Raw genomic sequence first — 11,813 nt, 5'->3', positions numbered from 1 at the left:
AAGAAGAGAAGAGGAAAGTATGTTTCTTTTTGTCCTTCTGTAGGCCAACATGCAGCGTTCCCAAGCCATGAATAGGAGCAGTCCCTGGCAGCTCTTCTACCACACGCTGATTAGAGTCCACCGGCAACCAGATGCTGGCAGGGAAAAGCTGAGTGCCCCGTGCTCCAACTCATCAGCTCTGTGGCAGTAGAGGCTCTCCCCACGCTGATGGTTTCTACTCCTAAAACATACTTAAGCTTCTGTGAGTGCATATACAGAGACCCATTTGCATCCTACAAGGTGGTTTCTTTATGCCATTCCAGAGGGAGAAGACAGCCGGCGTAGTCTTTGTCATGACTCCCTTTCTTCCATTTTCCCAGCAAAGGCTCAAAACATGTGTGCACCCATTCTACTGGATCAACTTGGCTTCAACCTTATGTTCATTTTTAAATCAATTGAGCTACCTCGTTTGCTCTTTCCTCCCACTCCTTTCTTGTTTTTCTGTCAGCTGTTTTCTGTCCATTTTTCTTGTTCTCCTGATGCATTTAGTTCTTTCTACTCCCCCACCTCCCAAACTGAACAAGTTAAAGATGCTCTTTTCCCCTCCGTACTTTTCTCTAACTTGCTTCTTTACTTTTCTTTCCCTATTACTCAGCATTCCCTATCATCTCAGTTTGGCGTCCTCTCTTTTCACTCTGGCTTCCCTTTTCCTCCTATTCCAGAGCTATAATCAGGAAAATGGAATGGAAGCTGTTTTTTGTAGAAAAGTTATTCAAGAGTCTTGCTTTTCCTTCTTGATATATTTATTTACTTATATAAATATGACAAGGGCAAGAGAACAGTTCTAGCCAAATGCTCCCCAGGCTAAGATGTCTAAAAAATGACCAGGGTTCCCTGTTTTGAGTTAGGCTCGGTAGATCTGGCAGTTGTCCCATCTCATCAAAGCACAAAGAGCAAGCAGCCACGTTTGCCAGCTCTTGGTACTGAACACAACTCAACTCAGAGGCAGAGCAGACTGTACAGAATACATTCAATATAACAGGATGCACACCAGGGATACTGTCCTCTTGCTACTGGTCATTTTCAGTAATTGGAAAGAAGATTTTTATTGAATTTACTTAAATCTGCCACAGAATTTCCCATCTGTCACGAAACTCAGCACCAGAGTGCATGCCAGAAACCTGGAGTCTTGCCACAGACTTGGATCCAGCTTACTGCCGAGTGCACAGGGCTCTGCTTATTGTGCATCTGCCCCAAACAGACGCCTCTCTGTACCAATGGATGGGAGTGCCAGATGAGCACTTTAACCAGAGAGCACAATTTAGTAACTACAAAAAGAAATGCTACTTTCACACCGAGTACAGGGGAAAAAAAACCCTGCAAGGATGTCACATGTCACTGAATCCCACTGCAATGATTACAGCTTCCTTCACAGGCACAGTAGAAAGAATCCAACCCTTCCATTTGGCTCCTCTTGGCCAAGAGGACTCTGGTTATTTTTCTAATTATTACAACACATTTCCTCATATCTAGCTAATAAACTGGCTTGTTTTTATTGCTTCATTAGTGACTGCAAATATCACATTGGAAGGGTAGAGGAGGAGGAAGGAGTGAGAAGAAAGGCAGACAGATTAAGATCTTGTGAAGCAGGATAGATTGGCTTTAAATCAGCAAGCAAGAAGCCTTGATTTAAAACATCAATTTTAATCTTGTACTTATTTTACTAAGGACAGGTCGACTCTCATTTGTGTTAAACTATATCGGGAAGACGATTCAAATTCAATGACAAATACACAGGAACTTTTTTATTGAACTAAACAAAAGCTTTAGTGTACCGATACATCAGACAATTCACCGGATGGTTTTGTTCAATCAACATGCAAAAAAAAAAAAAAATCTACCTGCAGCTCATGAGCAGATGTCATTGTTTCTGGTCACCAAGTTTTAAAATAGACTTTGGCGCTTCAAGGGTTTAGAATTAGGACTGCGGCTGGGCAACTGCTTTCACTATGCACCAGCTGAACAGCATCCAGGTCAGTCCAGCTGAAGGACCCCTGAGATGACTGGCTTCTGAAAGTTAAGGGCTCACCCTCAAAGGGTACACCCTGGATGAAGTGGTAGAAAAAGAAAAGGTGAGAAAGGCTAAAACAGGGGTGGGCACAGACTGGTCAGCAGGCTGGATCAGGCCTGCGGCAGACTCCATTTGCCAGCAGGCCCCGACGTGGAGAGTCCTACAGGCTTCCGCTGCTGGACCAAACCCCGCTGCTCGGGCACCCCAGTCTGTCTGCCCTGCATCCACTGCGGGGGGCAGGATCTGTGCGGGCAGGGTGTGCAGCCAGGCAGCTGAGACTGGGCTGAAGCTGGAAGCGAAGCTGGAGGACAGGGCCAGGAAGACTCTGGGATCTTGGGGCAGCGACAGTGTGGGCTGGGGCAGAGCTACGATCTGTCAGGATTCCTGATGGCATAAAAATGACTGCAATACTTTATTTTTGTAGAGTTAGATTAAACAGCTTGCTACATATACATAAGAGAGTTAATTTAATATAACAATATCCCAGAATATGGAAAACTAAGTATAAACCAATCAAGATTCCTAAATAATCTAGGAAATGTACAAGCAATTTAAGTGTTTCAGAACTACAGGGAAACCTGAGTGCACCTGGCTGATTAACAAGCAAGCAATTAATATTTACATATGTGTTTTACCTTTTTACCATCACACATATAACTGCCATAATTTTTTTTAGCAGTTTCCCATTGTGCTTTGTACATCTGACAGCTGCTTCTTGATGTAGCACAGATATAAGGTTTTTTTCCCCCCATATAGGAAGTAGGAAGAAATACATTCAGAACAGGAAAAAGTAGTTGGCAAAATAAAAATCAAGATGTAGTAATTTGAAAGTTCTGTAAAGCTGACACAGGTTAATTAAAGAGTTACAACCAAGCGTCGCTAAGACATTGTTTTTCTTTCCATTGTCTCAGGCCTACTTAGAAGCTGGAAGATAAAGCCTAAGCTCATTTTCAGCTTTACCACCCGGTAAAACACTGTAGCTTGCTTTCTGTCAGTGGTTCAGAGGTAAGAGCAGAGCTAGTGGCTGATTTCTGTCTGTGCACCAGTGCTTTATACTGCCCTGTAAGATGGTTAACCTTTTTTTTTGGATTCTAGCTAGATTCCAAGGGGTTCCAGTGAATGGGTGAAGTGTTGTGCTGAAAAGGAGTGGGTTTCTGGCTAAAACGTGAATGTAGTTGGTCTAACAAAAGATACCACATTTACCCAAAGAACCTTGTTTGCCTGCGTCCTTAGACCAACACGGCTGTAACGAACAACCCTGAAGTCAGGAAGCAACATGAAGAACTCCATTCATACTCCTTGCCTGCCCTGCCTTCTCTTTACTACTGCAGTCCATGATCCTCAACCTTTGACAAGGGACCAGCATTAGCAAAGCAAGTTGCTTGATGAGATCAGATGGAGCAACTGGCATGCTGTCAAAGGCAGCTCTGTCAGACAGCTGTGCTTGTATTATCATTTGGGGATGTGAAGAGACTACTTTGATATGCAGTGAATGAAGTAAGGGAACAGAATCTATTTTCCTCTGCTCCAGTTAGGATACATCTGTACAGTCAGAAGTGCGACTATAAAATGAAAGTTTGGGTATAACTACGTGCAACTCATGTGAGTACCAAAAATAGTGAAGGAGTGGTGGGATGGATGAGCCTATAAAGTATGTGCTCAAGGTCTCACGCAAGCTTGTATAACTCAAAGACTGTGTCACTGAAGCCTTGGTGCTACTGGAATACAAGCTAAATAAATTAAAGCTAGCTTGGGTGTACTTACATACACTGCAATCAGACCACCCAATAGATGCGCAAATGCAAGTTTACTCTTTGTATGGGCTCTAGATTGAGCTCACACAACACTGAATAAGTACCATCCATTTCATTCACTACCTTCCCTCTGTTGGAAAATACCGTACGTTCACTTATTAGTTATTATCTACCAGTAAAGGGAGTTGAAGCACAGTTGTATTCATTTCTTCTTGGGACCAATGTAGGATTTGGAATCCATAAAATACTTGCCCTTTCAGATCAAGTGTTTGGCTCAACTAGGCTGGTATTAATTAAAAATGCCCCCCCCCCCCCACAACACATTAACTCCTGCCCCCAAAAGTCTGTATTATGAATCCAATTTTTAAACAATTCTCTCTCAGCATGCAGTTCACTCTGTTCCTTTAAAGACACCCTTTTATTCCATGCATTAAAGCCTGCTGGCTTGGTAACACACATTAGAAACAACTCCCTGAAATGCGCACCTCAAATGAAATCTCTCCCTCTACAATGCATTAAGAGAACACATTTTGTGGCTAGATCATATTACGCCATTTGGTTCCAAGTATTAGCCACAATCTAATTACTGCAAACTGATATACAAGCAAGCCAAAAACTTTGTACTCATCACAATCTTTACCTTGGAGTGCCCTAAGCTCATTTATACCCAAAAGCGGTTTGAACACCAACTTTTGAGTACAGTGATTTGTGTGCGTACACACATGCGAATCAACTCAAAGCTGCAAGAAAAAGTCTTGAGGAGAAGAAAAGTCTGGAATTTCTGGACAGCATTTTCTTAACCTAGACCAGCAATAAACATTTCAGTTGCACAACAGTACATAACTGAATGACATCTTGAATTCGCAGAGAAGCAAATAATTAGTCTTACAATGTTTATAAGGAGAAGTGGGACAAAGTGTCTTTGCACAAGAAAAGGGAAAACATGTTTTTTAAAAAAAAAAACCCCAAAACTTAAATTCGGACTACAAAGTTCGATGCTTAAAAATAAGCCTTTATAAAAATCTAAGGCCAGGACCAACTGTTCTATGCATTTCTAAACACTGCATTTCAATGGCAATAGTTTCTAAACAGATATCTCTCTGCAGGGTTTGCTACCCACACACTAGTGGTTGAGCCTAAATAAGAAACAGGCATCATTCATTTTCACTGTCCAACAAGTCTGTGAATTTAGATAAAAGTAAATTAAATTCCACTTCCAACTTCAGTAAGCTAAGGTGCTAACAGAAACAAACCTAGTGTGTAAATTTTTTTTTACTGTATGATATACAAACTAATTTCACACTGTCCTTTTAATATCTTATAATAGAAATTCATTACGCATTAGAAGAAAAATCTTCCACCTATCTAGGACAGCTTGCAGGAGGATTTAGAAGACTGATAATGAGCTGCTATATGGCCCTCAGGGACATGGGACTGATGCCCGATTTCAACACCATGACTTACTTGTTTCTGAAGTATCATGCAAAAAGCTATTTATATACTTAGCATAGGGCAAGTTATTGCATCTTGTCTGCACATATGCATAGTAATTTATATTTTTTCCTGTTGGTGGAAAAGGGGAGGAAGGAGGAGGATAAAAATGGTGTTTCAGAACAAAAGGAAGAAATATCCTTAGCAACAGTCAAATGATTAAATTCCCCACCAATACCCAGCAAGTGAAAAAGCAGTTAAACCAGCAATCTATCAGAGACAAGTAATGTCATTGATCAGTTCAAGAGTGGAAATAATTAGGAGGAAGGGAAAAGAAAATAGTGTCTCTGGGGGGCTTGGGGTGTTTAGGAAGGGCACACAGGAGCGGAAGTGGTTGTTGCACTTCAAGTGTGCCAGGACAGCATCTCTAATCTATTTTCCCCACCCAGCAAGATTGTAAGGGAATGCAATGACAGTGGTGGGGAGATTATTTTGTAAACATGCAGGTGGCAGTGATGCTGGAGTGACAGCATTCCTAGGATTTGGGGGAATGCTTGACCGAGCTGGAGTTGCTGAAACAGCAAGACATCAGGTTGCAGCAGTCACTGTGTAAGTTCTGCACCTGTGCCTCAGTTTGCTATCATTAACCAGGATACTGGGTCTGCCCATTCTTCTGTCATTAAAGCTCCTTTTGTCTTATTCTCTCACTCGAGGTTGCATCTTTCATGCCATTCAAAGCTTCCTGATCTGTTATTTCTTAGAAACCTCTTTTGCCTGATCTCCATTGTCAACAATTGTGCCAGCTACCATCTGCAAGCCTTTCTATTGCATTTGAAATAAGACTCCCTGTCTTAAGCATTACAGCATTACGCACACCTATACTGGTATATAATTATTAGAAAAAAAAGAGAATGTGGTACATAAAATAAAACAAAGGGGTCTTAAAAAAACCCCAAAACAGTGCAAACATTTACGAAGAATAAATCCTTTTCCAAGGAAGAGAAAATGCTAGCTTACTTGCATGGCAGAATGCGGACAACATCGTTCTGCTTGTAACTCTCAATGCAGACAGCACAATGATCAAAGTCTGGGTCCGTTTCCTAGAATGAACAGCATGAAAACTAAAGTCAAAAGTTATGACTATTAAAAACAATGCAGGCACTTTGCAACTGAAGAATCCCACTAGCCCACGGAGCACTAGATATGCAAGACGACTATTAAGAGGAAGATACAGAAAGTGACACAGGTTATTAAATCCTACCACATTTCCCCTCCCGCCCCAAAACCCACGTTTTACCTGCATGTCAAAGTCACCCACTCATCTAAAACTACTGTTTATATGTACCTGACATTTAAGTTAGAGGAAGACAAGACAGCTGTAACCATTTTGTATAAACAATCTCTTCACATTGACTCAAGGAGGCAGTAATTTTCAAGGGTGTTTTATCTATGATCTAGTCTATGGCTATGGTTTATAAAACATTTTTTTTGTATAATACTAAAAGACATTCTTTCATCCTCTCCTGTAATAAGAAATGACATCCTCTCCTGCCATCATTCCATGCTCCAAAAAGTCCAGCGTGCTCTCAATCTTCAAACCCTCTCCACAGCCTCAAAATTACTCATGCCCTTCTTAAGCAGAGAGGGATTCAGGTCAGGATGCTTGCTGGCTCTGCAGTATTTTGCTACAAAGATTACACTCCGATTACTGTTTCTACATTGACAGAAAGAATTTCACTTATTTTCAGCTTTCCTTTGGAGAAAGACAGATGTCACGTAGGCATATCCATGGCATTGTTGGTATACAATTAAAACCTTTGTGCCGCACACACAGACTGTGCTTTCTCCCAGCCCAAATTCAGACAGTTCTTTTCAACACCAGCAAAGTACTGAGACAAGGACATCAAAAACCACAGCAAGACAAAATTAGCAACTCTGCTGTCGGAAACAGGCAGTCAATATTTCATGCAGAGAACCCTGATGGGCTGCACTGATGAATGACAGATTTATTCCTGTATTCCTTTCAACTACATATACGCCTCCTGCTGCCTGTACTGCAACCTCCATATCACGTAACAGTCTTGCAAGAAGACGGCATCTTTCCTCTCTGTATTAAGTTCTAAATATATTCACGTAGGCAAAGATCTATTGCAGAAAGTTCTTATAGCCAAAAGGCATGGGGGGAGGAGGGGAGGAAAAGAACACAGGCTTGGGAAAAAACATCTTCCTCAGATTTCTCTTCAGGCAGGCACAAATTCAGAAAGCTTCTGCCATTAGAGATGGTACTGGTAGGAAAGATGAGACAGGCAGGCCTAAAAGGCCAAAGAGAAACTGCTTGCTTTTTAATACCCTTTATTTAAAGTCAGGTCTACGCACGATGCAAAATGCAAAGGGACAGTAAACGAGGCTATAAGCAAACCTCTGGTAAAACCAAAAACCTGAAGAATACCTACAGATTTATAATTTACAGTGCATCAATTATTCTGTGATAGCCAACCACAATTCCCACAGTTCCAGATGGAAGTGGCAAAGAAAATAACCTTACTGTGAATCCAAGGAGAGGATGTGGTGGTAAAGATTACAACTGCCTAACAATTAAAATTTTTAATTTTGTAACAGCTACAAGCATCCTTTAAGTAAAAGCCAGTGTGCAATTCAACTTGTGTCACTCCAAGAAGACACAACTGTTGAGAAATCACTTGTATAAAAAAAAAAAAAAAAAAAGGCATCTTCCTCCCTAAGCCTTCTTCCACTTTGCATAATATACATGCAACTGCAAGTTTACTGCAACTTGCATTACTGATTTTAACCCTGCCTTTTCTTTGGTACTGATAATTTATACAGAGCATAGTAAAGAAAACGCCATGATGGTTAAACAGGGTTCTGCATGACGCTTTCTGTACTCCTGCCTGCAAAACCACCAGGGCCAGCTAGCACAGAAAAGCACCCGACGTTCAAGTTGCCAGACAGCACTCACCAAGTTTACAGGCAAGAAAACTTCTCCTCTGGGGAAGCAGAAGTCACCTGGAGCTTAGGGCATACTGTAGACAGTAAATATTACAGAGGGTGACCTCTCCAGCAAGCCACACAGTAACAGATGAAAAGGAGGAAGAAACAGTAAATTCTTTTTCCTGCCAGAGTGAAATACAAGGCTCATGTTTATTGTGAGAAGTCTCATTACTGTACCTTATCACCCTTCTTTACTGTCCTGGTTGCCAGTTTGCCAATGGCTTTCTTGGCGGCATCTCCAAGGCGACGCTATTAAAAAATTATAGAAAGAACACAGGGATTAGTGCTGAGAATCAAGCTATTTTTTTCCTTTAGAGGACTTATTTTGGCTAACTATCAGCACTGCAACGTCTGTCTGTTATAGCTAGGCCAGTGCACAAATTGTAGAGGGTACAGTAAAGACACAGGTGCTGGCAAATATATCCAGAGAGAACATCCAAGTACAGACCACATGGGTACAGTCAGGGTAATCAGGAGTCTCAGGCTGTTGTAGCCATGGCTTAAAAACAAAACTCACCCCCCCAGCCACACACACTTCAACAGAGCTATTAAAGACACAGGACAGGCATAGAAACACATGACCTTTCACTAATTTATGTTGCATTCTGCTCTAAATTGCTTTTTATTCAGTGAGCCATAACAGCCTTCCTTTTTCTCTCCATACACTGCTTAGTTCTGTTTTTCCCCAGAAGTGGGCAAATCTACCCTAAAAGGTTTATGGCTATTTTTTTTCCCCATCTCAACACAACCTGAAACTACCATTATCTATACATGGGGAAACAATTTAAGGACCATGAAATCTAAATCAATCAATACAGATGAAATAAAGCTCAAATGAATACTGATTCCAAAACTAAACTCTACTGGGCTGCAAAGGGTCAAGCCACTCTAATGGGCAGCGTTGCTTGGAAGCAGCCATTTCTATGCTTAAAGTGCTGATCCTAATTGCAATGCCCTGTTTGGAGCCAATTAAGAATGGCTATTTGCCAGCTGCTTCAAGGGATTCCAAGGACAGGTCACTTTGAGCTGAGCAAAGCTCACGTTTCCTTGTTTCAATAACCAGAATGCCCCGGAGAAACAGGATTAAGTTTACACTGATCAGGACTTTTTCCCCCTCCCAATCATTTCCAACTCCTATAGTCATATCACATACAATTATTGCAAAAATGTTCCACCTTCACCCCTTTCATCCCAAGAAAAATGTTGGGTTTTGAAACTTGTTCATTCTTTGACTCTGAGTAGATGCAAACTGCACATGATATAAGTCACTATAGGTCTGTGAAAGAACGCACTAAGTAAAATGGATTCATTCATCTCCAACCCTTCATAAGCTTGAAAAAACAATATCCGCTTTACAAGGCTATAGCTTTTTCTATGACTTTTTTTATGGGTTTCTAGACAGCCAAAATGAACAGGACTCCTTATGTTTAAAAGCAAAAGGCCTCTATTTTGCCACCACAAATGTGTTTACACACAACAATCACTGGAAAAGGCACATTATTCTGAATGTGCACAAAGGTCCATGTTTTCGGAGCCAAACCTAAGGGGCCAAACACTACTGCACCTTCCAGCTGGGGATAGGGGGAAGACAGTGGGAGGCAATGTAATTTAAGGTGCATCTAGACCTCCAAAAGTCTGGACTTGACTAGGGCCTTCTTGGTCCCCAGTTTAAGTTAGTGCAGCCTCTATTCTGTTAGAAGTGCTTTGCCAGTAAAGCTGTACTGGTATACCATACCAGCACAGCTCTCAGTGTGGACACAGCTTACACTGACAGAACTGCATTTTTGCCAGCATGCACTGCTAGCTGCTCATAGCCTGGCTCCATGCAAAATCACTTGCATCAAGAAGTCAGCCGTTTTAGTTGTATAAATGTACCTATACTCTGGGCTTTTGCCAGCACAGGTATGTCAGTAGCTAAGCATACATGTTTACCCTTCTCCCCTGAACAGCTAAGTATGCTGGCAGAATGTTTTTACATCGATATAGCCTTATGTGCATTTTCACACTGCCTATGGGTCATGCCAGCAGTCCAGGTAACTAGAAGACAACACCAAAGCCCTTCTCTTGCTCTCAGCTGGCCTGTGTTGTCACCAGGGATGGCATATGGCTGATACACCAGCCTGAGCTGCCAACAGAACAGCCTGTGCTAGTGGACCAGCTCAGGGACATTATATTCACAAATAATGGTTTGTTTGGTTTTTTTTTATGATCCGAGATAAAATAGTCAAAACACTTCCCAAATTCGGTATTCACAAATACAAGCAACTGTGCATGCTGAAGCAAGGCAGGTGCCACACGGGCTTTCCACAAGTTGGGCAGTGCAATACATTCTTGACCTTCAAGCATCTCTGCAATTTCAGTATAAAGTGTGTATTTCAAGATGTTTGTAGAGCCTAACAGTCCGCAGGACATGCAAAACTAGTGAAAGCTGTTAAATTTAAATCAGGTGAGAAGTTTAATTATGGTTTAATATTGAAGGAAGGGGCTTATAAATAAAAATGCTGCCCTAGAAATAAAGGAATAGTTTTTCCATACAAGTGTCAAATTAAGTGGCTGTTCTCACGATGTATTCAGATAAAGTTTTCATTGAAGAAATGTCTGTACAGAAGGAGAGCACTTGCACATAATTACAGATATCAGGTATCTCTCCACTAAACTGCAACCACACCTTCAGTTAATCCCTGAAATCGCTATGCCTCTTAGAACAGGACATGAATGTTATTATGGTCAATGGAAACTGAAAAACAGATATGCAGAGGATTTTGCTGTTAAAGTGCTTTTCAATCCTTTGGAGTATATCGATTGTAGGAGGAGCTGGCACTATCACCTATGATTAAGGGCAACTCATTCACTTCTGACAATAAAGATACTGTTTTCAGTTTGCAGATAACTGCCAATTAACAGTTTGGGCTGAATCCTTCCATGCTAGGGTCTGCCCTTTTCAGCTAATATTATTTAGCTGTTTCTGAGAACATTGGGAAAAAAAATACATTTTCTCCACATTAAGAACAGACTCCTACAATTGTTTCACTGAAGAGCTCCAAGACCGTCATGCTATAAAGAAGGAATCTGAAACCTGGCAGGAGTTACCCTGATGTCGGATGCTTTCCCTATGAGAACCCATCCAAATCTGGCTGTTATGAGCTTCTGGGGAAAACAAACACACCAACCAACCAGCCAACCAACCCTTCTTTGAAAAAAAAATTAAAAAAAATAAAATAAAAATATATTAAGATTGGTATCTAAATTCTCTGGAGTTTCAAACAGTATTGGGTAGGTTTCAGTCTAGAGGCATATATGATTTGAGCTGGACTTGATGGCCACACTTGGTAACAGAGCAGGTTTTTGGTAAATCTTCCTCCGCTGGTGCCTACAGAGCAAAAAGGACACAACCTGCTTGAAATGGGAGGATGAGAAATGGTGGGGGGCAAGAAGAGGGCAGTAGGAAGTGAGGAGGAGAGAGCAGGAGCAAAACGGGGAGGCTAAGACTCAGGATGTGGTAAATAAGAGCAAGGTAGACTGACAAAGTTGGCCTAAAGGGACAGAAGGGGTTTAGTCAGGACAGCACG

At 41.4% G+C, this 11,813-nt stretch overlaps 1 protein-coding gene across 1 annotated transcript in view; it reads right to left on the bottom strand.

Annotated features, from left to right (window-relative positions):
• RNF130 (ring finger protein 130) overlaps positions 1 to 11,813 on the bottom strand; it is an 85,424-nt gene that overhangs the window by 9,386 nt on the left and 64,225 nt on the right. The window contains exons 5-6 of the mRNA XM_019505966.1: positions 8,422 to 8,493; positions 6,253 to 6,335 (exon numbers count right to left, since the gene is read on the bottom strand). Coding sequence (XP_019361511.1) covers positions 6,253 to 6,335; positions 8,422 to 8,493 — 155 coding nt within the window. The remainder of the gene's footprint in view (positions 1 to 6,252; positions 6,336 to 8,421; positions 8,494 to 11,813) is intronic.

The sequence above is a fragment of the Gavialis gangeticus genome, unplaced genomic scaffold (genome assembly GCF_001723915.1).
Source record: "Gavialis gangeticus isolate Ggan-Ray unplaced genomic scaffold, GavGan_comp1, whole genome shotgun sequence".
In the NCBI taxonomy this organism is placed as follows: domain Eukaryota; kingdom Metazoa; phylum Chordata; order Crocodylia; family Gavialidae; genus Gavialis; species Gavialis gangeticus.
Note: the sequence above shows the minus strand (reverse complement) of the source record. Positions and strands in the feature narration are given on the sequence as shown.